The following is a 26,962-nucleotide window of genomic DNA, read 5'->3' on the forward strand; positions in this document are numbered from 1 at the left end:
TGACCAATGCAGTGTCATTAAATGCATTGTGTTCGATTTTGGTTGTATGTCAATGTGTTAGTACCCAAGAGACTGACATACAGTAGCATTTTATTGAGTGAGACTTCACTAACACTCAGTACTTAATGGTGTCGAGGGGTGTGCATTTGCAGAACTGTTGTTTTGAGACCCAGCAAAGACTTGTAAAATGAAGTCTTCAAAGGGAGATTTCAGTTACTTGCATCATGAAGACAATTAAACTCAAATTAGGTGACACGATGAGAGTGAATCTCCTTTCTGTGTAGTCCCATTCTCATGTTAAAACCAAGTATTCACCAGAATAGAAAGTATTAACACTTAATTTAAGAGCCTTTTATTGTCATCAACACATTTTAATTTACCTTACATTGTATTTGACTTTTGTATTTAAGTTATGTTCAGAATTGAACACCAATGGCACATTTAAGAAGTAGGTATAAGGGAGCAATTTGGGAGTTTGGTACCTTTCTTTAAAAAAAAAAAAAAAATACAGAAAAATAAGGGGGGGGGGGAAGCCCCGGGTCCTTTTGATTTTTTCCTTACAACTTGGCTGCAAGTAACTGACCACATTCTTTGCCACTAATCCATAAATTGGTTCATGTAGACATAAATGAACATGAAACATTTGAGAATCGTTGTGTTTCCCCCCCCTCAATGTATTAGAAACGATTAAACTAATGCCGCATACATCTATTGACTTTTTTTTTTTTTGTGTGTGTGGCACTTTTGACTGGGCGAAGTCGTCAAATATTCAAATCCTTATTTCGACTTGCACTCACTTGGGCTAGGGTGAGGAACGGCAGGTGCTGGTGGCGCATTACGGTGCCGCAGCACAGCAACGCATTTCCGCGCGTCACCAGTGGGCGCACGTTTCTACGCCGCGCACAAAGAGAGCAGAGCCCGCTGTGGGATGCGCACATCGAGAATCGCCGCTCAGTGGCACCGCTGTCCTCCCTGCTTGTTGGCCGCATCTCGTGGAGTGGGAACTGGAGGAGGAGCTCGAGGAACGACCCGGTAAACTGCGCCTATATCAACCCCCCCGACGCGTGGGGGGGGATTTGTGGAGGTGGTACGCGCACCTCGAGGGAACTGGATAAAGTAAAGAGCGCACGGAGCTGCTGCGAACAATGTTTGCAGCACACTAGCGGATATTGGAATTACGATCATAAAGAGGACAAAATAGCATCACAAGAGAAGTAAGTATCAATTCGCCGCCTTTAATTTGATGGATTAACATATTTAAATAATAATAATAATAAGAAGAAGAATATGCCAAGTTGGCATGCAATTTGAACTGAAATAAATGACAGGTCATTTAACCTGTGATCAGCGGAGGGTAATCAATGATTCTGAAAGGCTGAGCCGATGAGGAAATCTTCATGAAACGTTCTTAAATCGGAGGAAGGGGCATCGATTCAGGGTGTGCATGTGGATAGTGGCCACTCATGGACGATGCTGATGATTGCGTTTCGAGACGAGTCTCAAATGGTTTGGATGATCCTACTGGGATTTCAATGCATGGGGCTCATTTCCTTCATCCAGGACAAATTCCATATGGTACCACGCTGCTCAGTCACGCATACAGACAGCAGCAGGGCCAAAAGAAAGCCTCCAACTTTCTTTGTTTTTAGAACCAGAATAGTGTTTTATTCCCCTACTTGAGCTATACAGAATCCATGCTTTAGCAGAGACTGGATGATTCAATTGTTAGTTCTACTTTTATATGCATCATAGGTAAACATTGTACAGCATCTTTCCATCGATTAATAATTCATAATACCATTATAGCTCCTGCGATGTTAATCAGTCATTGCAAGGGTGTTCTGCTATTATTTCTTTGAGAAAAACAAATATTGTATTTACCCATGCTGGTCTGCAAACATTGTTTTTTTTTACCCAAACTACCAACATCCACTTGAGAGCAATAGAAAAATCCAGAATCTTCAAAGTACAGTATCCCATTATTCAATTGGGATTATAATCCTTCTGCTTGACATTCATGTTTATTTATAGGTTTTTGTTGTTGTTGTTGTTGCAAAGAATTTGAGAATATCAAGCAGAAGCTAAATGGGAGGTGAAACATGTCTTTGAAGCCATGCAGCAAACTATTCCATAGCCTAGCAAAATGCAGCACGGCACTGCAGGAGTTACTTTTATAGTGTTGTTTGCGTATTTGACAGAATACAAACGGTAAACACACATTGCGGGCAGTCAGATGCACTGTAAGGGGCAGAAAAGTGATGATGATTCTAAGGGCCCGACTGTCAGGGGTAGTATTTTCAATTTTCAGCATTGACAGCAAGTGGTGGGGTCCAAAGTGGGATCATCTTCACAGGGCCCCAAATGCCTCACAGCGCTCCTGCAGCCAATTCTTTCGGAGTTTGTTGTAAAACTGTCAAATGATTCGCAAAGCTAGACCAAGATAGTGTAAAAGGCACCCTTGTACATTTCTTGTTCGTCTTCCTTGACCGCCAGTCGTCTTTGTGGCAGTATCTAAGATGAAGGTCTGGGGATGTGCCTGGCTGATGATGGGGTTGAGAAACGGATCACTGCTTCTCTCTCTTTTAAGTGCACTCACTCCCATTCTGGATGTCAAGCAGCAGCTGAGGGTTGCAGCCGCGTTCAACACAGGAGGGAGTCACATGGGCCATCCTGCTGTCTTTGAGAGAATCAGTGATTTGCACATCAAAATGCACGCCCTGCCATCTATCTATAAAAAATATGTTCTTTTTCTGCCTTTTACCTCAATAATTATACCTAATTGAATTTTCACACAACCCCAGCTAAAGCGTCTTCCTTCATGTTGGCCTTCAATATATCGCTTTCCTTAACATATACTCAATAATTTACATTTTTAACCAGCAAGCCTATGCTGGAAATGCATTCAAGAAAATCTTTACTTCGAGGGTGCATTTAAGCAGTTTGCCACAGTTTTTAGTATTTTAGCTTTTAAAATTAGGTTGGGAGTAGGGTGCAAGTAAATATAACTTTATATTTGAGCTGCATAATAGGTGTAAAAATCAGAATTTGCTGGCCCAAAGAGAAGGCACGAGTAGTGGAGCACAATCAATACCTAACAATTACTTGTTGGCTTTGCTTTTCATCAAGCTCTCTGCTGCAGCCTAAGTTGTGAAATGCAGACATTAAACCCAGACCCTTATTTGTTAATCACTTCAGTTCTTTTTTCTGTCCTCCCTGGATTATGTGAAATGGCATGGTGTGCAGGTCTTCGGTCAGAGTAAATTAGGAGGCATCAGTGCACGATTGACTGTGAATCTTCATTCACAGGCAAAGCAGCTGTGTATTGCATTCCTTAGTGGCTAATGCTTTCTTGTCTTCCAGGTTATTTTACAGAATGATTTCATAGAGATGGCTACATACTTTGAAAGACAATAAATCAGAGGAAAATGATTTATTAAATTATATGATGAATGTAACCATTTGTGTTTTGCACATAACAGTCCATTCAGCACTGTATTAACTTTGTTCTTTTTTTTCCAGCACCCTTATTAAATTCCTTTGCAATTATGCTAAAAAAAGATGTCACTCACTACCTGTCTGTCAACTGTAGCAAATCAACAACAGCCCCACTAATCAAGAAATCATCTCATTTACTTTGAGATGTATTTCAGCCAATGACTCCAACAAAGGGCGGCACGGTGGTGACTGGTTAGAGCGTCAGCCTCACAGTTCTGAGGACCCGGGTTCAATCCCCGGCCCCGCCTGTGTGGAGTTTGCATGTTCTCCCCGTGCCTGCGTGGGTTTTCTCCGGGCACTCTGGTTTCCTCCCACATCCCAAAAACATGCATTAATTGGAGACTCTAAATTACCCGTAGGCATGACTGTGAGTGTGAATGGTTGTTTGTTTCTATGTGCCCTGCGATTGGCTGGCAACCAGTTCAGGGTGTACCCCGCCTCCTGCCCGATGATAGCTGGGATAGGCTCCAGCATGCCCGCGACCCTAGTGAGGAGAAGCGGCTCAGAAAATGGATGGATGGATGGACTCTAATAAAGTTGAGTCAGTGTAGCATAACATTACATTTTGCTCTCATCAATATATTTGAAAAGCCAAAAGAAAAAATGCTGACACCACACACCCATGATTATTGTGTCAAAGCTCAAATTGATTTAGAGACATGTACTGCAGGTTGTATTTTTCATTTTTATCTGTTGCCAACTGCCCGATGTGTACAATAATGCAGTTCTGTAATTGAATGTAATTTTGGAGGTCATTTTATTTATATATGTATATATATATATATATATATATATATATATATACTGTATATTTTAACACATTACATTAACATATAGTAGTATAAAATAAGTGTTAAATACCCAAATATAATGGTTAACCATTGCATACTAGCACTTTAATATTGAAATCTTTTTTTTATGCTAAAATTGATAATTATTATTATCTCTTGATACAAAAAAAAAAAAGTCAAGACAGTAAAGCATGTTAGCATTTTTTTATTAACATGCCAATTTATAGTTGTTTACTTGCATCCCTGGACTCAAAATTGTTTTGAGTTTGAATGTTGTGCTTGATTAATTTTAGACTACTAAGAATAAGATAGTAAGCACGTCATATTGGATTACAAAAAAAAAGTACATTTAGTTTGACCTTCCTCATTCCTCTTTAAAATGGTAAAACGTTGGAATTAAAAGAGCCCCCAAGAATCATGATGCTGATGGTCTCTTTATTACAAGTGATCATTTTCTCGGCACTGTATTTTGCAAGCTCCACAGGCTTTCAAGTGAAGCTCTTCTAAAATGTCTAAAATGTACAGAGACACTATGCCACTAAAAACAAGAAAATAAGAAACTAGCAGGCAAAGTTATTCTGGGAGATTTTCCTCACTGGAACCTGAGGTTTTTTGAACTGATGGGTTAGGATACTAAACTTGGAATCCAAAGCCAGCGGGTGGCAGCGAATACTGAGCCACTGAGAAATTCAACCTTTTTTTTTGGGTGGGGGCTGTAGAATCCAGAACCATGTAATTCAACGCGATGCGCTTTCAGAGTAGCAAAATTTCAAAATACAGGAAATCCACTCTTGCTGTGACAGCATTTATGTCACACTAGGAACGGTCTCCAGGACAGCTGAGTTACAACGGCATTGGCCATGAAATTACGATAGAACTTTTAATATGATACTGCACCGTATGTGCCTGCTCAGCATCCCAATGTTTCCTCACTCCTTTACATGATGATGTCAGCTCTTCTCATGTCAGGGCACAGCCACAATCCTACATTTACAATTTGGTAAAAATATGTGACTGATGGTATTTTATGTCCAATTGGAAAATTCCAAACATAGCTCAGGGTTAATCACCACAACCGGGTTATGTTGTAAGGATGAGAGGTTGGGTTGGTTTCTTAATCCTGAGAGGCATATCAGTTTCCACTTACTGTGATGTAGGTCAGAGCTTGAGCAAAGCCCCTTCTGTGTTACAGCGACTACAATTACAGTCGTCAAGGTCCCCTCCATATCCACAGGAGGAAAATGCTATTTAGGTCATTGCTTGGTGGGTGGGATCTGGTTGATCTGGTATGTATTGTAGATAAATAAATTTTAAAAAGTCAATATGTGTAAATAATACATTCTTTGAAGTTATTGAAAAGTTTATGTACATACATATATCTGCGATATATATATCTATATTCAGTCTCCATTCAATTTTTTTTGAGTGGGGGGCAAAAGAGTGAACACTGGCATAGTCAAGGTTTGGCTTTCACAAATTCAATTCAAATTCAAATACAAACACCTACTCCCAGATTTTCAGGGCTTGGTCATTATCCATGGGGAATAGCAGGAATTCACAGTTCAGTTAACTCAAATTCTTCATGTCCCGGCCACATTTTGGGAATTCATTTTGATTGAACTTATATTTTCTGGCCAGATAAGTCACATGAAAGATGTAAAGTAGTTGAGCGCACACCTATCATAATTTTGAACATGGACTATGGAAGGTGGTTCTATCGATTATTTATTTATTTCTTTATTTAATGTTTCCCATAGAGTCCATTCCAGTTTATTTTGGGTGTGAGACAGGGTACATCTTGGACTGACTGTTTGTCAACCACAGGGCACATATTGACAACGGACCTTCACACTCAGCTACACGTCTAGGGACAATGAACTTATTCACTGCCAGCCGTTTTCAAAGCAGAGTTCCTCATATGCTTACCGTTTTAGAGCACCCACAGAATTTTCTGTGACCATGTAAGCACCAAACCAACCAAAAGTCAAGTGAACTTTATTTGTAGAGCCCCTTAATCACAAAAGAGTCTCAAAGGGCTTCACAGTCTCACAGTTGACAAAGATCGATGACATCCCCTGATCTAAACGCCCCCAGTCGGACAAGGAAAAACTCAAATCCCATTTAGGGAGAAAAGAAGAAACCTTGAGAAGGGACCACAGATGGGGGGGATCCGCCATTCAGGTTGACCGGCCTGCAATGGATATCGGGGGGGCAACATTTATCACATAGTATGCCTGCTGCACAATGTTAGCTAAATAATTCAAGAAAGAGTAGATGCTCTTATCTGACCAAAAAGCAGAGCAAATGAGTTAAGAAATGTCATGCAGACTAGTAACTTTAACGCTAACATTTTTTTGCTTTTATAAATAAATTATTATATTTTTATTCACAGATTTAGCGATATACAACTAAGAAACATGCCGTGAGCGACGCTGACTCACTGCATGGCTCAAGTGTGGCTTTCTTAAGACTTTCACCATTCACTCCAAGAACCATGTCACCTTTTCTCACAATCGTACAACGCACTTTGTACTCACTACCTGACCCTTGGTTTATACTAGGGCTGCACAATATATCGTTTGAGCATCATAATTGCAATGTACGTGTGCGCAATACTGCGATTGGCTGGCAACCAGTTCAGGGTGTACCCCGCCTCCTGCCCGATGACAGCTGGGATAGGCTCCAGCACGCCCGCGACCCTAGTGAGGATAGGCGGCTCAGAAAATGGATGGATGGATGGGTGTGCGCAATAGTCACATCGCAGGATCCTGGTTGGACATGCCAATGAGATTAGCACTGATGTTACGGAAAATTACAACCCATCGAACAACACACATGGACAGGCGAGTGTTATATACTTATTTTTTTGTATGATCACTATTAATGAGGACGTGGGAAACAAATACATGCCTACATTTACTGTATCGCTCTTCAGAATGTGACAAACAAATGCATGTCGCAACAGATTACACTTGGGGGGAGAGTCACAGCATTATTGAAGGGACAAACTTCAGATGTATACAAAAACATGTTTGGCTAAAACTAATGCACTCAAAAATAGAAATACTAATGCATATGTTAAAACATAGGTGTAAAATAACAGATTTTGTTATCATAGCAAAAGTGCACAGACATTACTTTCTAGTTTGTAAGGCTACGTTCACGCTACATTTAACGTTGTGGACAAAACGGGGTAGTCGTGAGACAATGCAAGGAGACAGGATGGGCAAACCTGATAGGCCGTGATTGCCGTGGATTCCCATCGAGATTGTTTACTTGTCAAACAAATTGCCCCAGCAGTCACGGTGCATATGAGAAGCCTAGTCGGCCGTAGTAAAACAGGGTGAACGCAACTAAACCTGACAGTTCGTAATAGGGCATATCAAAAAGGAGGCAGCCCGTAGTGGGACAGGAAGCATACGCACAGTATTCTCCGGCATTTCACACTTACAACTCCTCTAAAGTTAACCTAGAGATATGTTTCATTTATAATGCCTGTTTGTCAGGGGCATCACCAGGTTTTATGGACAGGGGGGGCTAAGCCCCCCAAAATGCAGGATATATCCATCCATCCATCCATTTTCTGTACCGCTTTATCCTCACTAAGGGTCGCGGGCGTGCTGGAGCCTATCGCAGCAATCTTCGGGCGAGAGAGTGCACCCTGAACCGGTCGCCAGCAAATCGCAGGGCACACATAAACAAACAACCATTCGCACACACATTCACACTTAAGGGCAATTTACAGTTGTCAATTAACCTACCATGCATGTTTTTGGGATGTGGGAGGAAACCAGAGTGCCCGGAGAAAACCCACGCAGGCATGGGGAGAACATGCAAACTCCACAAAGGCGGGGCCGGGGATATATATATATATATATATATATATATATATATATATATATATATATATATATATATATATATACCACCATATATGGATAACCGCGATTAATCAAAATTGAAAAGTTGATTAAAGTGATAGAAAAATGAATGTTTTTGTGTTAACTTCGGAACACATCTGGATGTGCGTCCTGAGATTTTTACTGGATGTCTTGGATGTTGACAGGAGCTTCTTTTTGGCGTTGCAAACTGAAATGTAAAAGTGTTTTGTGAAGAGTCAGTAAGTAGCATGAATTTGCTAAGTGGCTATGGGTGGCACGGTGGCCAACTGGTTCGCACATCCGCCTCAATGCGCATCAAATTCGGCCTCGCCTGTGTGGAGTTTGTATGTTCTCCCTGTGCCTGCGTGTGTTTTCTCCAGATACTCTGGTTTCCTCTCACATCCCAAAAACCTACATGGTAGGTTAATTGAAGACTCTAAATCTAATAAGGATAAGCGATGGATGGATGGATATATGTTCATGAGGTTTCATGAGATGTACACGTCTCACCCCTGCCATTGTCCTGAGTTGCCCGCGTCAAAGAGCAGGAGGACAGGTTATTTTAAGTCGATCCCAGTGCTGGTCCGTGCAAGATATTTATTTTAAAATCAAAAACACCAAATTAGTTAGGGATCTTGAGGGATAATTGAAGGCAGCTGACACATCTGAAGCCCCCTTAAAATAGCTTTAATGACACCCCTGCTGTTTATAACACTTAATATTGAATGTGTGTGTATGAGAGAGTGAGAGAGGAGAGATTGTGTGCAAGTGTAATCTGCAGTGTTGTGAATAACAAAAGATGGAAAAGTGAATTAGTTGCTGTCAGGAAACTAATCTTATCAAACATTTTATTGAGTGGTAGTATGTGCATCACACCCCTCACCTGCCTCACGCAGATGCTGACTCTGGAGCCGGAGCTTCATTCGACTCTGCCGGTGCCACAAACGTGCTCTATGTTGCATCTGTACAAAGCCTCTACGGAATGTGAGAAACCTGAGGGACCCCATCAGAATGTGACGGGCTGTGAGGGAACGTACTGGCATCCGTGGTAAACTGGGGGCCGAATGGCCTTGCACCTTTGAGCCTCTGGGGCTTAGTAGCCACAATCTCCCCACCTCCTCAATAGATCGTCATGGATGCCGTAGTAGATTGTGAGAAATCTTAGCAAGATTTGTGGAGAAAAAAAAAAAGACAAAATCCCACGCTGCACTATATTACGGCCAAACGGGGTTGCCGTGGCCACCGGAAACATAGTGTAAACATAGCCTCTAAAGCGAGTATGGCATCAACTGATCCTAGCACTCAGTGATTCAACTTTTTATGCATTCTGTATCACTTATCTGCAGTAACCACATTTACTGTATGCCCATGCTTATCTTCTTTGATGACATGTTATTTGTGTGTATTTTCTGTCCATGATACCTATCAATAATATAACAATAAAATAAGACGAGAATACAAACTTATCCTAAAATGCTCTCTCTGCTTTCTTTGTACTTTTCTCCCTTGCAAGGGGCTGCACACTGATCCTGTGAGGCTTAATTTCACAGTCTGTTTCTTGCTCGGCCAATGTCTAATCTACCCGAATCTATAATATACCAGATTTAGCATTTAAAATACATTTCAAAATTAAACAAATTCACTGTGATTAATGGGTTAAACCATGAGAATATGTTGCTCTATGATGATATCCTGCCCAAAGACGTATGTATATTTTAATAGCTCACAGCTAAATGCAATTCAGTTCCTAGATCGATGAGCTCTTTCTACAGCCACCAGTGTTTTAGTAATGCACAACATTGAAATCCTTAAATGATATCAACAGTCAATAAATCCAATAATTCCACCGTCCAACGGTGATTCTATTTCATGACCAGCATAATTTTTGTGTTTGAGTTTTTGACTGCATTTTGACTTTCTTTTCTCATGGGATTCCATTCCATTCATCTGAAGCTACTTGAGCATTTTTTGTAAATAGTAACTCTTCATATCAGTGAAAATACAGTATTGTTTAGAGTCCAAGTTTAACAAACAAAAAGGAATGTTTTTGGTTATAATTTTCTTTACTGACAATTCATGAAACATGTCACGCAAGAGCACAGGTGTCAAATTCAAGGCCAGGGGGCCAGATCTGGCCCGCCACATCATTTTATGTGGCCCGGAAAAGCAAATCATGTGCGTCAACTTCCATGATACTTACTAAAATCCGTACCAAAATTTCTATTGTCTAACATAAAAAATAATTAGATCGACATATTTTAAGTATTTTTTGTAACCAAAACCCTCTTTACAGTAACTTGAACCATAGCTGAACAAACTACTATTCTTGACATCTAATTTCAAAACTAGTTTTTCATCAATTTGTTGTCTATATTTAATACTATGATCAGGCGATGAAATATTTATATGGTTTCATAAGGGCCCTCGGAGGGAAACCGAAACTATAATGTGACATAAATTAGTGTGACGCCCCTGCTCGAGAGCCATTGAAGCTATTCATTTTTACAGACTGAATAGATGACTCTTTTGAAATTGATTTTAAGTCCCTTTAATGTTGACAAATGTGTATTTTTAGAATATTGACAAAACTGATACATTTCATGTTCCATATTTATCATTCTTGGCATTGCGTGTTCATAGGAAATATAATTGTATATGGACATAAATGGAGTTTGCTTGCACTGCCTTGAACACCAAACTCTTTGTTCAAGTGCGAAGTGGCATTTCGCAGAGTTCTGGTATACACAGTCTGCCAGGTCCTATTAATAGTCAAATAGGGAGCGAGTAAGTATCTTTTGAGGTCATTCATTCCCCGCCACACTTCTTCTTTTAAGCCACAGATATGAGCTTGTTAGGCAGGATGAGAAACAAGCGTAGTAGAAGAAAACACACCCATTAAGCAGCTGTTTCTTCTTCAGTGCCACCTGAAAATTGCACTGAAGGGTTGCATCCCAGATATTTTCAGCTGTTTTTCCCAATATCGTTTCCGGCTTCCTTTAGACTCGCTTCCCATATTTTGACTGAAAAATAATAACAACTAGTTTTGGAGTACTATAATCACTTTATTTATGCCTGCTCTATGTATTTCTATCAAAATGTCATATTTTAATCACATCTATAATTGCTTCCCTTCAGATTAGAATTCTTGTCTTCACAAGGAGAGGATTCCATTCACAAGTAATTGGATGAAATTCCCATCAGCGCTCTGCAAATAAAGATGATGTTGCCATGGAAACAAATTGTTCTGCTATCAATCACAGGATGCCTTGCAGGTAAGTGATTTGAACGCCTTAGTGCTGAGAGACATTGCCCTTGTTGCCATAATTGTCCATACCTCATAACAACAACATAACACTTTATTTGTGTTCATTCTTATATGTATGCCTCTGGAGTACATTTTACAATTAAAAGTTTTATTGAAAATATATGCATTGAATATAAAGTTCCGGATAATTTGAAAACCCTAATTAGTGCATCTGTAAAAAACCCTAAGACATCTCCAATGAGGCTACACTGATAGACATACACTGTATGTACAGCATGATGTCCTTCACCTTCCCCAGAGCACTGTCGTATAGCCCACATAAGCAGCAAACTGTCAGGGACAATTGGTAGTCCAATCCCATTCCTGTTCATGGACTGTCCAGATCATTACGAGGAACCATGCAGTGAATCTAGCCTGTCATTTAAGCTCTATTCAACACGGTTTCTCTCTATGCCCTTGTGGCCACTTGGGATGACTGTAGAGAGACAAGCACAAAATAACAAACTCTATTTAAATAACTTGCAAATGGAGCATTATTTACAATGTCTTGTGAGTTGGTGTGGTTGAATACTTCAGAAGCCTTGAAAATCAAATCACCACAGCTGATGATGCTCATTATGTTAAAAGGTCACTTTGTTTGGTTGTGTTCAGCTGTGTCAAACTTTTTTTTTTATTATTATTTTTTTTTTTTAAATGTATGATGCTCCGTTAGACTGAAGAGATGTCATTTTTTTATGCGGGACACATTTTAGTCACGCTTTCTCCCAGAGGGCTGTTATGACTGAAACCATATAATAAATAAATAAATGTAAATGTAAATTGCCAAATCATATATTTACAATTTCTTACAACATTGCAATGTTTTAAAAGTAAATTGGATTTGCAATTTTGATCCCGATTTTAGCAAGAAAAATGAAGTAAGCGCACATGATTTTCTTTAGTGGGCCACATTAAATGACATGGCGGGCCAGATGTGGCCCCCGGGCTTTGAGTTTGACACTAGCTCTCGGAGGGTGCTACTGAATATCAATCAATCACTTTATGGAATATGTGTTATTGGTCTAATAAAAATTGTTAAACCAAGTGTACAACTACAAGCCACATGTGTGTAAGCAGTAGGGCACCAATTAGTTCTACTATGGCCGCCTGTTGGCTCTGCCTACATTTGATACCAGATTTTGTTCCACTTGCCTACCTTTGAAGCTCTGAAAGATGTGTTCACCCACACAGCCCTTATTTGTGCGCATGCTGAGTCTGACATAGATTATCTGAAAATGTTTAACTCTGCTTTATTTATAAAGTGCATTGCTTACAAGGAAGTATTTGTTATGGAGACCTTCCTCTTCAGTAATACTCAACCTTAGACTTTTCTTTTGAATTATTGTGATTATCCATGTGTTTCTGTGTGCTACACAAATGTATACCACACTAGGTAAATTCTACGGAGTGTAGTTTTTTTCACAGTAATGTAAGAGGTATATGACTTATTGCCAACATTTGTTATCATTTGCATTTTCATTTTAAAGCAAGGTTATACTGTGGAGGCAAATATGTCTGCATATGCAGTTAAAGCCCAAGATAAGCAGGATGCATTTTCCTCGCTGCAAGATAAGCAAACAATACACACACTGCACCACTGGAATAGTCCTAGTGCATTTCTGACCCTGTTCAAAGAAGCAATCGTAAAAATAAATAAAAAGAAGAAGAAAAGCAAACAGAAAAAATATATGCAGTGTCAGTCGTTGTCGCTATTTACAATTTTAACTTTTTTTTTCCTTTCTGGTTTTCACATCTTTTGGTTTTGTCACTTATCCGCAGCGTTTACAGACGATGTCGTATTTCAAGGGCCGAGATTCAGGATAGAGCCAATTGACCTCATTTTGCCGATCAACTCCCCCAACCAGCAGGCCACCATTATGTGCGATGCAGAAGGGAGCCCTACTCCACAGTACAGGTAAATTAATTCATCAAATTTACATTCCCCTCAATGCGGTCTGTGCTCCACAGCTGCACACATACAATTCCTCTTTACTGCTTTTGTATCTTTATTACTATTCCACAAGGCTACAGATCCAGTGTGCATAATGGTACAGGTAAAATAGCCTTAAAGGTCATTTTGGCAAAATTTTATTTTTTTATAAATGAAATTTTAATGCATTGTCCATGCTGTGTGTGAAGGGACTCCGACAGTGGCTGATTAATTTGCCAAAAAGTGATGATGGTTGACTTCATGACTAATGTGGTTTGGACAGTCAAGATGTATGTTTAGGAGAAAAGAGCGTATTAGTCTACTTTGCAGGACATGTTCACTATTATCTCCATGACCATTTGCTGCATTGGGATTCTGCCTAAAAAGACATCTGGTGGCGGTGTTGTGGTAGATTGTGTTTCGGTGCTTGGTCAGCACCATGTAGATGCACAGCTAGCAGGAGAGCGGGTGCAGTAACCTTGTGAGTGACATTACTTCAAACAAACATATCGGAGGAATGTGCTGAAAAAAACTCAGGAGCAGCTACGAAGATGACGTCATAAGATTTATTAGGCAATTTGAGCTACATGACACCTCTCAATTTATTGTTTTTGTTTTTGGGGATCTTTATGTTAATAAAACTGACCAGTGAAATGATGGTAATGAGTAAATGTCCGATCAACTATTGTAAACACTACTGTGTAAAAATAAAATGTAAAAAAATAATACAAAAAATAAAACATAAGGTTTTTTTTATGCAACGTGTCATTTTACAGATTTAGTAGATGAAGTAGTAACTACTCATTTTATTGTGTCTTTTCACCTCAATCTGATGCAATTCTTTTAAATGGTACATTTATATCATATTTAAGTTATGTCAAGTCTTTCTACGGATGGAAGGTGAACGCCGGGCAGCTTTGGAGCACATTTGTGGCCACAGCAGACTCAAATGAATGACAATGGGCCTCATTCACGAATAAATGTTTCGAAATGTTTTCACTCTGCGTACAAGTTGAACGTATACGTATAAGTGACTCACAGATTCATGACACGTGCGTACTGGCCAGTTTTCTTTGCACCATCGTGTGTATGTTAATGAATCAAAATTCATTTTAATAACGAGCTCAAGCCCCTTATGTGCAAGCTGCATAAACCAGGCCCCTATTTCCCTACAAAACATGTAGGGAAATAGGGGTCAAACAACATCTGTTTGACGCATATCAGCCAATGCGCAGAGCTTTATAGTCAAGCGATGGCCTGACAACTTTAATACATTTCCTAATCTTTATCTTATTTTCAGAATGTTTGCTAAACAGATACGCTGGCAACATATAATAATCATGTTAATCATCCATCCATCCATCCATTTTCTGAGCCACTTCTCCTCACTAGGGTCGTGGGCATGCTGGAGCCTATCCCAGCTATCATCGGGCAGGAGGCGGGGTACACCCTGAACTGGTTGCCAGCCAATCACAGGGCACATACAAACAAACAACCACCCGCACTCACATGCACACCTATGGGCAATTTAGAGTTGTCAATCAACCTAGCATGCATGTTTTTGGGATGTGGGAGGAAACCGGAGCACCCGGAGAAAACCCACGCAGACACGGGGAGAACATGCAAACTCCACACAGGCGGGGCCGGGGACTGAACCCGGGTCCCCAGAACTGTGAGGCTGACGCTCTTACCAGTCGTCCACCGTGCCGCCATATTAATCATTTTTAATTAATTCCAAAGTTAAATTAGAGAATGGGGCACAAAACGTATACTGTAAAAAACAATTTAGGAGCAGAGAATGAACAAACTGCATACACTGTTAAAATACTTAGTTGAAAGGAATATGTAGAGCACAGCAAAAAGGCATTTCTAGTTACTAAAGTTCATGAAATTAGCATTGGAAGCAACAGAATATATATTTGAGCTATGCCGATCGGAGTTATGTCACAAGCAACCACGCCAGTGATCAATTTACATCACATTTGCACATGCACAGAAAATGTTATCCTAAATCAGATTATCGTAGGGATTTGAAAGAATAACTGAAGCCTTGGATAAATGCGATTGGACCACATTTCCTGTTCATTGAGTGCAGACAGCAGCGGCTGTCACATACACATAGTGTACATGCAAATACAAGGACTTGAACGGAACGAGGGTAACTGTAAAAGTGATGAGAAGTATCCTTTTCACGGTTATTTAGGACATTAGTCAACTCTTTAGCAAATTCCCGGTTTAAGTTTCTATTTTTAAAATGAATAATATTGTTGTTTTTACAAATGACTGTAGTTTCAATACGTTGTGCATCTTGGTTAAAATATGTGTATTTGACATTTTTTCGAAAGCTGATCCTTCATTATTTGTGGACGATGATTCCAGGAGCAGAAGGCCTTCAACTAGCAGAACTGAGGCCAATGTCGAGTACATCAGGCAGATGGTTCGTGGCAATTGTCAGTTGACTTTTCCATTGATCGCAAATGAGCATGAACCGCGACGTCAACAAGATTATCAGTGAAGATTTGTGCATGCGTAAAGTCTGTGCTAAGATAGTGCTGTAGCGTATATTAGTCAAATAAAAAATTTATTAATTTAGGAGAAAAGAATAAGCCGGAAGCGACGCTTGCGTTACTTCCGGTTTACCGTAATTTTAAGTTTAACTGTTAAAATCAAACTAATACGTCTCAAAAAGGGCCAAATGTCACTTTTTACGTATGACAGAAGCTTACTAAACTCAGAACACACACAAAACACAACCAAGAGTGGAATTTCATGGTATATTTAATGACATCTACAACGGATCTAGAGGGAAACACACAAAGGGATCGAACTAACTCAAGAAAATAACACTAATAATGGTAAAAAGAAGGAAAATCAGCGTACGAAAAGGGGAATAGAACATCGTGTGTAGGACTAAAGTTGGAAACGTGAGCGTTTACTGCGTCCAGTGCGGACGGGAGAGAGAGAGAGAGAGAGAGAGAGGATGAAGTTGAGATTTTGTCTGAAGCTAGTAATTTCACTGAAATTATTAGGCACTAATATTGTAGTCTGGCAGTGTTGCTGTGTTTACTCACGACCGTAGGCTCAAGATGGTGGGTGGTAGTCTCGCTCTGGAAGTGGCTCAGGAAGCAAAACGACAGATTTGGTTGCAGACGAAAAAGACAGGAGAAGAAAAATGGCTGGTCATCACGCCTTCTTGGGAGAACAGGACCGTCTCTCTCTTCCTGCCTTTTTCTTTGTGTGGCTTGCTGGCAATTTCAGAGCGATCCCGCTTGGCTGGGAGCATACCTGGTACCTTCGTAGTAGCTGCTCTGATCGCTTAGCAGAGGCACACATTGAGACTGGGAAGCCATGTCTGTTCTATCCCGCCTTTCGCGGTTAGCGAGCCGTGTGCCCGAACAAAAGAAAGGGCAAGCGGGGGAGGGGTGGCCCAAGGCCAGCCCGGCTGGCGAGCTGCCAGCAAGGCAAGAGGAGAGAAAAAAACAAGACTAGAGGGAGAATGTGTGAGTTAAGAGTTAAATACTCTAGAGGGCGTGGGCAAGAGGGATTGCCGACTTGCAGAAGACCACACCCATCAGCCTGAATCTTGTCTACTAATTTGATCAAATGGGTTTAAAATCATACATTAATAAGAAATAATTTTTACTGGGTACTCTCTTTACTCACAGGTCAAGCACATAGAATATTTGTACTTTATTTTTGACAAATCAATTGGTTATGACTCAAATCACATTTCATGTTGCTTGGAGTCAAATCAAGACAAACAATTCTCAAAATCTCACGGTTGCTCAGAAAAAGTTGAAAAGGCTTAAGGTTGACACACTGACACAGACATCAAGGCATACATTTGAAATAATTCTCCAGAGTTCGTGAAATATCAAAACAGACATTTTTCCTTGGTTAAAAATCAAATGAGAGTCCGCCCGGTCGATTTTGCAGTTCCTCTCTACGCCTACGGGTGGTGTTTTGCGCGCACGTTTGGATATTAAGCAAATAGATTTTTGCTGGATTTGCATCCCATCGTCGATCAGTCCCTTTTGGCTTGTTGTGAGTTCAAACGAAGAAAGGACTCTTTGATGACTGTAAACCAAGATTTTGAGGGGACCTGCTAATTACTTTAGGGTCCAAAGCGTCTCCTTGGAGGCAGTCTCACAGCAGGGCCGCTTGCAAGAATGCATTTTATCAAGGTGTGTTTATCAATGTGGGGAGTGACTGTGTCACCTCAGTTTGCGGGGCACATGTCCGCTACAGTGCCAAAACTGCTGAACAACAACCATACGGATCAATGCATTCAAGTGTGTCATGATATCCTAGAGTGTCTTGAAACTGAAGCTGACTTGCTTGGGAGTCATCACTGGTAATGAGTTATGGATCTTCAATTTTGACCCGAAAACCAAACGCCAGAATCCGACGTCTCCGTGGCCAAAGAAAGCAAGACAGTCAAAGTCCAACGTCATGTTGATCACGTTCTTCAAAGTGAGGGGCATCATCCACAGCGAGTTCTTTCCACAGGGCCGGACAATCAACCAGCACGTCGACAAAGACATTTTGTGTCATTTGCGTTGGTCAGTGCACGATAATTGGTGAGAGTTCTGGCAAGATAACTTGTGGCTGCTTCACCATGACAACTCGCCTGCTAACAATTCCCAAAGCATCCAACAATTCCTGGTGGGAAAAACATTGCTGTGCTGGAGCAGCCACCCTTCTCATCCATCCTGGCTCAGTGTGATTTTTTTCCCCCTCTTTTCCAAGCTCAAGCGGGTGATCAGTGGGACCCGTTTTGAAAACGTAGACATGATGAAGGAGCTGCGGAGAACCTTTGAAGAATCCTTCCAGGAGTGCATCAAGGTGTGGTCGAGAAGGCTGGAAAAGGGAGTTAGACTCCATGGGGATAACTTCGTAGGGGACAATTTGTGATGCCAGTCCTGGAACCTTTCTGACACACCTCATGTTTGGCAAACTCCAGTCTTTGCCACCAAATTAGATTATTTTGCTATTTTTCCACCTCTTCTTCTTCTTTTCCTTTCGGCTTGTCCCTTTAGGGTTCGCCACAGCGTGTCATCCTTTTCCATGTAAGCCTATCTCCTGCATCCTCCTCTCGAACACCAACTGCCCTCATGTCTTCCCTCACGACATCCATCAACCTTCTCTTTGGTCTTCCTTGAGCTCTCTTGCCTGGCAGCTCCATCCTCATCATCCTTCTACCAATATACTCACTCTCTCCCCTCTGGATGTGTCCAAACCACCAAGTCTGCTCTCTCTAACTTTGTCTCCAAAACATCTAACCTTGGCTGTCCTTCTGATGGGCTCTTTTCTAATTTTACCCAACCTGGTCACACCGAGAGCAAACCTCAACATCTTCATCTCCGCCACCTCCAGCACTGCTTCCTGTTGTCTCTTCAGTGCCACTGTCTCTAATCCGTACATCATGGCTGGCCTCACCACTGTTTTATAAATTTTCTTCTTCATCCAAGCAGAGACTCTTCTGTCACACAACACACCTGACACCTTCTTCCACCCGTTCCAACCTGCTTGGACCCCTTTCTTCACTTCCTGACCACACTCACCATTGCTCTGGACGGTTGACCCCAAGTATTTAAAGTCCTCCACCCTTTGTATATCTTCTCCCTTTAGCCTCACTCTTCCCCCACAATCCCTCTCATTCATGCACATATATTTTGTTTTACTTCGGCTAATCTTCATTCCTTTGCTTTCCAGTGCAATCCTCCATCTTTCTAACTGTTCCTCCACCTGCTCCCTGCTTTCACTGCAGATCACAATGTCATCTGCAAACATCATGGTTCACGGGGATTCCAGTCTAACCTCATCTGTCAGCCTATCCATCATCACTGCAAACAGGAAGGGGCTCAAGGCTGATCCCTGATGCAGTCCCACCTCCACCTTAAATTCGTCTGTCACACCTAACGCACACCTTACCACTGTTCTGCTGCCCTTGTACATATCCTGTATTATTCTAACATACTTCCCTTCCACTCCAGACTTCTGCATGCAGGACCACATTTCCTCTCTGGGTAATCTGTCATTTCTCTAGATCTAGAAAGAGACAATGTGGCTCCTTCTGACCTTCTCTGTACTTTTCCATCAACATCCTCAAGGCAAATAATGCATCTGTAGTACACTTTCTAGGCATGAAACCATACTGTTGCTCACAAATACTCACTTCTGTCCTGTGTCTAGCCTCCACTACTCTCTTTCTATCTCTATCTTTAATCACCCTAACCTGCTGCACATCCTTCCCAGCTCTATCCCTCTGTCTGGCCAACCTGTATAGATCCTTTTCTCCTTCTTTAGAGTCCAGCCTGGCATATATGTCATCATATGCCTCTTGTTTGGCATTTGTCACCTCTACCTTTGCCCTATGTCGCATCTCAACGTATTTCTTTCGTCTCCCCTCGGTCCGCTCAGTGTCACACTTCTTTTTAGCTAACCTTTTGCCATGTATGATTTCCTGTACTGTGAGGTTCCACCACCAAGTCTCCTTCGCTCCTTTCCTGCCTGAAGATACGCCAAGTACTCTCCTGCCTGGCTCTCTGATCACCTTGGCTACAGTGGTCCAGTCTTCTGGAAGCTCCACCCGTCCACTGAGAGCCTGTCTCACCTCCTCCCGAAAAGCTGCACAACACTCGTCCTGTCTCAGCTTCCACCACATGGTTCTCTGGTCTGCCTTTGTCTTCGTCTAGCTACTTCCAGAATTTCTCTTTCACCTCTAGCTCACATCCTACCTGTGGGGCATAGCCACTGATCACATTATACATAACACCCTCCTCAAGTTCAAGTTTCAGCCTTATCACTTGATCTGGTACTCTTTTCACCTCCAAGACATTCTTAGCCAACTCTTCTTTTAAAATAACCCCGACTCCATTTCTCTTCCCATCTACACCATGGTAAAATAATTTAAACCCTACCCCTAAACTTCTAGCCTTACTGCCTTTCCACCTGGTCTCCTGTCACACAACATATCAACCTTTCTCCTAATCATCATGTTAACCAACTCCCGAGATTTTCCTATCATAGTCCCAACTTTCTAAGTCCCCACTTCAGTGCTCGGCTCTAGGCGCTGGTGGCGGACTTTGTTAACCCAGGCCACCACCGATCTGGGTTGGAATTCTTTGGATGAACGCTCATATTTGTTTGGCAAAGTTTTAAGCCAGATGTGCCCTTCCTGGCGCAACTCTCTACATTTATCCGGGCCTACAGTTCGCACTGGCTTATGCACCCCATAGGGCTGCATTGCTATTTTTGCGCCTCATACCTACATAAAAGTTATTTTATTGAAACTCAAATGTCAACATGGTCTAAATGAAACTGTTCAAACAGTAGTCAATTTTGCAAAAAAAAATATGTGCTGCAGAGTAAAACCGCATTTAAAAATTTAATATTAGTATTTGAGTAAGCAAACGTAATAACAATTGGCCATGTTCAGCAAATCCTTAAAGGACACAATATTTCTCTCATTAATTTCTCTTCGAGGAATGAGTAATTTAATTTGTGTTTTTTTGGGGGGGGTCCTTGATTTTACCCCCTAAGGCAAGGAGAGGACGTTTTTTGTCCTGATCATATGAAAAAAAGTTAAAATTCTTTGCAATTTATGCCACTATCAAAAGAACTCAAACAACAAATTGCTTTGAACCAAATAATGAATTTTAGCAATGATACATGGTCTTGACCATGACCAGTATACAATCATAATAGGTTCTGAAATAATCTGAAGTTTTATTTATTTTTTTTAAATCAAAACTACCAATGATGACTCCAGTATCCATCCATCCATCCATTTTCTACCGCTTATCTGAGGTCGGGTCGCGGGGGCAGTAGCTCTAGCAGGAAAGCCCAGACTTCCCTCTCCCCAGCCACTTCAACCAGCTCTTTCGAGGGGATCCCGAGGCGTTCCCAGGCAAGCCGAGAGAATTGGTCTCTCCAGCGTGTCCTGGGTCGTCCCCGGGGTCTCCTCCCGGTGGGACGTGCCCAGAACACCTCACCAGGGAGACGTCCGGGAGGCATCCAAATCAGATGCCCCAGCCACCTCATCTGGCTCCTCTCGATGTGCAGGAGCAACGCTGAGATCCTCCCGGATGACCGAGCTTCTCACCCTATTTCTAAGGAACAGCCCGGATACCCTGCAGAGGAAACTCATTTCGGCCGCTTGTATCCGGGATCTTGTTCTTTCGACCCACAGCTCGTGACCATAGGTGAGGGCAGGAACGTAGAACGACCGGTAAATCAAGAGCTTCGCCTTTCGGCATAGCTCCTTCTTTACCACAACGGACCGATTCAAAGTCCGCATCACTGCAGACGCTGCACCGATCCGCCTGTCGCTCTCCCGTTCCATTCTTCCCTCACTCGTGAACAAGACCCCAAGATACCTGAACTCCTCCACTTGGGGCAGGATCTCATCCCCGACTCGGAGAGGACACGCCACCCTTTTCCGACTGAGGACCAAGGTCTCAGATTTGGAGGTGCTGATTCCTTGAGCTGTCACCTTATCGTGGTGGAGGGGTTTGTGTGTCCCAATGATCCTAGGAGCTACGTTGTCTGGGGCTTTATACCCCTGGCAGGGTCACCCATGGCAAACAGGTCCTAGGTGAGGGACCAGACAAAGCACAGCTCCAAAAACCCCTATGATGACAAACAATTCAGGAAGACTTTTTCTCTTGCCTGGGTCACAGGGGCCCCTCTCTGGAGCCAGGCCTGGAGTTGGGGCTCGAAGCCACTATGGGGCCCGGCCGGGAACAGCCCGAAAGGGTAACGTGGGTCCCCCTTCCCGTGAGCTCACCACCTGTGGGAGGGGCCATAGGGGTCGGGTGCAGTGTGAGCTGGGCGGTGGCCGAAGCCAGGGACCTTGGCGATCCGATCCCCAGCTACAGAAGCTGGCTCTAGGGACGTGGAATGTCACCTCTCTGGCAGGGAAGGAGCCCGAGCTGATGTGTGAGGTTGAGAAGTTCCGACTAGATATAGTCAGGCTCTCCTCCACACACAGCTTGGGCTCTGGTACCAGTCCTCTCGAGAGGGGTTGGATGACTCCAGTATTTTTGATGGTGTGTTGTTTTGCCAAATAATTATTGTATTTTAATGTGGGAAGCGTAGCTCTTTTTTATACCATCCATCCATCCATTTTCTGAGCCGCTTCTCCTCACTAGGGTCGCGGGCGTGCTGGAGCCTATCCCAGCTGTCATCGGGCAGGAGGCGGGGTACACCTTGAACTGGTTGCCAGCCCATCGCAGTGCACATAGGAACAAACAACCATTCACGCTCACAGTCATGCCTACGGGCAATTTAGAGTCTCCAATTCATGCATGTTTTTGGGATGTGGGAGGAAACCGGAGTGCCCGGAGAAAACCCACGCAGCCACGGGGAGAACATGCAAACTCCACACAGGCGGGACCGGGGATTGAACCCGGGTCCTCAGAACTGTGAGGCTGACGCTCTAACCAGTCGTCCACCGTGCTGCCCTTTTTTATACCATAGGAGGAAATTATGTTATAAACTCCACATATTTTGCAGAGGTAATTTTGACACCTTCAGGCATCCTTAAGGGGCCTACAATATCACTTTACATTATTCGAGGTCATATCTTTGCGGACATCGCAGAACTTGTCCATCCACCAACTATAAAGAACGTCATCCATCTGAACCATCCAAAGTAGCATGGCATCTACCAGTGAACAAAACTGTGTGAATAATTGTTCATGTATTGCTGAGTTCAGTACAAATATTTCTCCTTGTGAGATTAGTTAGGGGTTGCCGAAATACAGCTGTATGCATGACTGCTAGCCTTTGGAGGATCCAGTGGTTCTTAGGAATCAAGAAACACCAGCAGCTTCAAACATCTGTCTACTGTTCATCAGTATCTTTTCAAAAGATGCTCTAATAATAAAATGCATTTGCTTCACATAAACTTTTCTTTATACACCTTTATCAGAACACATTTGCGCTCTTAGTCACACTCAATTTAACAGCATGATTTTCTTAAAATATCCATAATTTTCATTTCTTTTCATTGTTTTTGCAAGGCATCACACTCTTTGGTGCTTTTAATGAACAGAATTCCTTCGTCCTCCCCATAGCGCACGAAAACTGTGTCATGTTTAAAGCCCATATAAAGTGAAATCATATAATTGTTTCAAAATAAATTATGCATGTTTAAGGATAAGCAAGACTGGGAACTATATTGTACTGAATTGTACAGATATAGTGTTACACTGATTTTCCATCTCTTTTCCTGATTTTTGGGGCGTGGCTAAAATGGCAGCCACTTACGCACTTGGGCGTCCAGCATGTGTCGCCCTTTCCCCCACAATATAACAACTTGAGCTGCCCAATGATGTAGTTGCACGACTGGCATGCGTTCCCCCCTCCCCCACTATATAATTTCTACTACTACAGCATTGCAGTTAGCCAAGCTGTTACTTGTGATCATCCTCCCGTTTCTGCCGATCTAGTGCCATTGTCAGCAGTCACATTATGTCACCACCAATGTGTAAGTTGTCTTGGGTGCTCTTTTTATGATTATAGTCCACAATACTGTCACGATTTAATCTTGAAAGTGAGCCTGATTTTACATCGCTTAAACTACCATTGTTTTCATAGCACATGTGCTGTCTACAGAAGTGGCATTTGTTCGAAAGTTAATAGTGAATGGGGCGTGGCTTCAGGGCATTCAGCAGAGGCACCCAGAGCATTTGAGAGCATAGACTACGGCTTAATTGTTACCATTTTGAAGCCTCGTTTTAAATACTTGGTCATTTTTCTAATAATTCAAATTTGACAGGGTTGGTAACAACACTCTTCTCTGTGGTGTGTCAAATTTACAAGACATTTAGTTTTCCTTTACAAGGTCTTTGATAATGTGGAAAACCCTCAACTTGTTGCGTCTTTCGGCCACAGCGAGTCATTCGCATGATTTCTTTAGTACAGTTGTAAATTTCTTTTCATCAGACCAACCCGAAAAACTATGTAAGTGATCGAAATATGTAAGTGATCAAAATAGACAGGAGATGCAAAATATACCTACAATTCCCCAGAAAAAAACAAAACTCAAATGTTTATGTATTTTAAAATAGTGTAATCATAGTATTGCTGTTGTGCCAGCATCTCTCAACAGAGTAGAACGTGCTTCTTTCTTTTTTCAGTCCCTATTGCTGAGTTATATCACCTTACATATGTAATGGCAGTGTAGGTTTAGTTCCCATTTAGTGACAGTTGGAAGGGTAATGGTTGTCTGTTTGTGTATGTGCCCTGTGATTGACTGGCGACCAGTCTGCGATGTAGTTTGTTCAGGTTAATCTGTGCCAAAACTGCAACTGCTTACCATTGGCTTCGATATAACGCTTCAACAGCCACTTCAAGTTACTTCTTTCACACTGGAACTTCGACTAGCCAGGCTGCCAAGTAATTGGCTGTGTGTGCGTGTGTGTGTGTGTGTGTGTGTGTGTGTGTGTGTGTGTGAGTGTGTGTATGTGTGTGCTGTTAATAAACTGTTTTACAACAGTGTTGCGTAACTGCAGAATAGCTCATTTTCAGAGATAGGCAGTTACCTAAACGTTTAATTGGTTGCTAAATTTCACACTTAATGGGTAGGCAGGCACATAACTTTCTATACAAGCCATAAAAAAATCTTTCAGGTACAATATCACAATGATGTGTAAATGATGAGTCAAGACTGGACTTTAGTTTAAAATATTGTTTTTGCACTAGTCAGTCTAAAAAAAAAAAATTGTTGAAAAATATCAGATCAGAATACTAAACCAATATGGTTTCTAGAAATATTGGAAGAGTAATTGCTCTAATAAATATAATATTACAAATGTCACAATGCAGCGATAGATACTGTTTGTTCATTATATTTAGTTGAAAAATGTTGCGTTAAGGTTTAAAAGCATTATCACTCGATCACAAGCTACAGCCTTTCTCAATACTGCGAGTGTACGGAGAGGAGCCCTGACAGAGTCTCTTTTGATAAATAGTCCAGTAAAGCACCGCAGCACACTCCAGGGCTGGGAGCTGGGCTTTATGAATACACCTGTCACTGTGTTTACAATGAATCTGCTGTAACACAAGATCAAGGACGCAGTAGTGATTGGAAAAAAGGGAAAAAAAACTCTGGATGGTCTCCTATCATGGAATGTGACTTCAAGCAGATTTATGGCTTTGGCTGCGTCTATGGCTCTGCACCAGGCATAATTAGAAGTGAGGGTGTGTAAAGATGATGTTTGCTCTGAATTCTGTCACAGCACTTGGGCAGAAAACATACTAACTAGAGAATTATATGACCCATGATCCTTTGAGATGAGAGCCTGCATTAGTCTGCACAAAGTTATTTTATGTTTTGTGATAGGACTATTTGCCAGTACTTGTGTACATGCATATCCATACATGCTCTGTTTGCCATCCGATGCTGCTATGCAGACCCATACACCAATAAAAGTAAATAACTAAAACATTAACTGTTATCAAATCACTGTCCCATCATTTAGTCTGTTGAGACCACTAGGCAATGCAGTGATGTAAATCTATGAACACACTTTTGCAATAAAAATGTGTGTCCTACTTCATTGAAAGACAGATGTTCCCATGAATCTTATGTCCATACTGAGTGTAAATGAGCATGTTTTGTTTTTTTGGTCCACCTGTGTCCAATAATGCTATATTTCCAAAAACCCTCATCCACAGGAATATACACATTCATACTTTTCAGGAACAGGTATTGCCATAGATTTAGTTCATAATCTGTTAATTGTTTTTCATAGAACAGCATTGATAATTTCCTAAATGTAATTGAAGAGAGGTTCCTGGAGAGCAATTCTGGATTAACAGTCATGCATGTGTGTGTGTGTGTGTGTGTGTGTCTGTGTGTGTGTGCATGTGTGGGTGTGTGCGTAGAGTTTATGGCAAGTGCAGTCTCCCTGGGTGTCTGGCCTAAAGCAAAGCCAGATGAGACAGTGCTACAATACAGTCCCCAGTCTATTTGATGAGACTTCATGTAAAATGTATGTGAAACCCAGGGTTATGGTGAGTTTACTCAGGAGGTTCAGATATGACTGCACCTACAGCACACCTCAAAGAAATAGGATTGTTGGACTCCTCACGGACTGAAGCTGGATGGCATTAGATACAAAAAAAGTATGTTTGAGTTCGTGTTTCACGTACTTTAAGGCCTTACCTGCTGTTTTATGAATGCACTATACAGTACTTCAAAAATAAGAACTGGAAAACTCTGGCCAGGAGGAAGATTTTCCAAAACTCTGATTTCAGTGTTTATTTTCTAAACAGGAAAATGGTGATTAAAGTGCGATATTCAGGAGATTTGACTGTCAGTCTGATTTCCCATCACTGTTTGCTGTACTCTGTATTTTCTTTCAAGAATATTGCAGCAGGTAAATCTTCATACCTTTCTACGTACATGCGCAAGAGGCAGGTATGAAAATTTAATTGGTTTCCCGGGTTTTTGAGTAAATTTATTTCTTCTGAAAATAGTGCACATAGGAGTGGTTGTCGACAGACCTAATGGGTTTATCACACACACACACAAAAAAAAGTAACTATG

General features: G+C 41.6%; 1 protein-coding gene across 1 annotated transcript in view; it reads left to right on the forward strand.

The window, feature by feature from the left end:
* The first annotated feature begins 931 nt into the window (after positions 1-931).
* Positions 932-26,962, forward strand: part of cntn3b (contactin 3b) — a 73,505-nt gene continuing 47,474 nt past the window's right edge. The window contains 3 exon segments of the mRNA XM_061687580.1: positions 932-1,214; positions 11,303-11,439; positions 13,251-13,386. Coding sequence (XP_061543564.1) covers positions 11,385-11,439; positions 13,251-13,386 — 191 coding nt within the window. The 5' untranslated portion in view covers positions 932-1,214; positions 11,303-11,384.

The sequence above is a fragment of the Phycodurus eques genome, chromosome 10, assembly GCF_024500275.1.
Source record: "Phycodurus eques isolate BA_2022a chromosome 10, UOR_Pequ_1.1, whole genome shotgun sequence".
Lineage (NCBI taxonomy): Eukaryota > Metazoa > Chordata > Actinopteri > Syngnathiformes > Syngnathidae > Phycodurus > Phycodurus eques.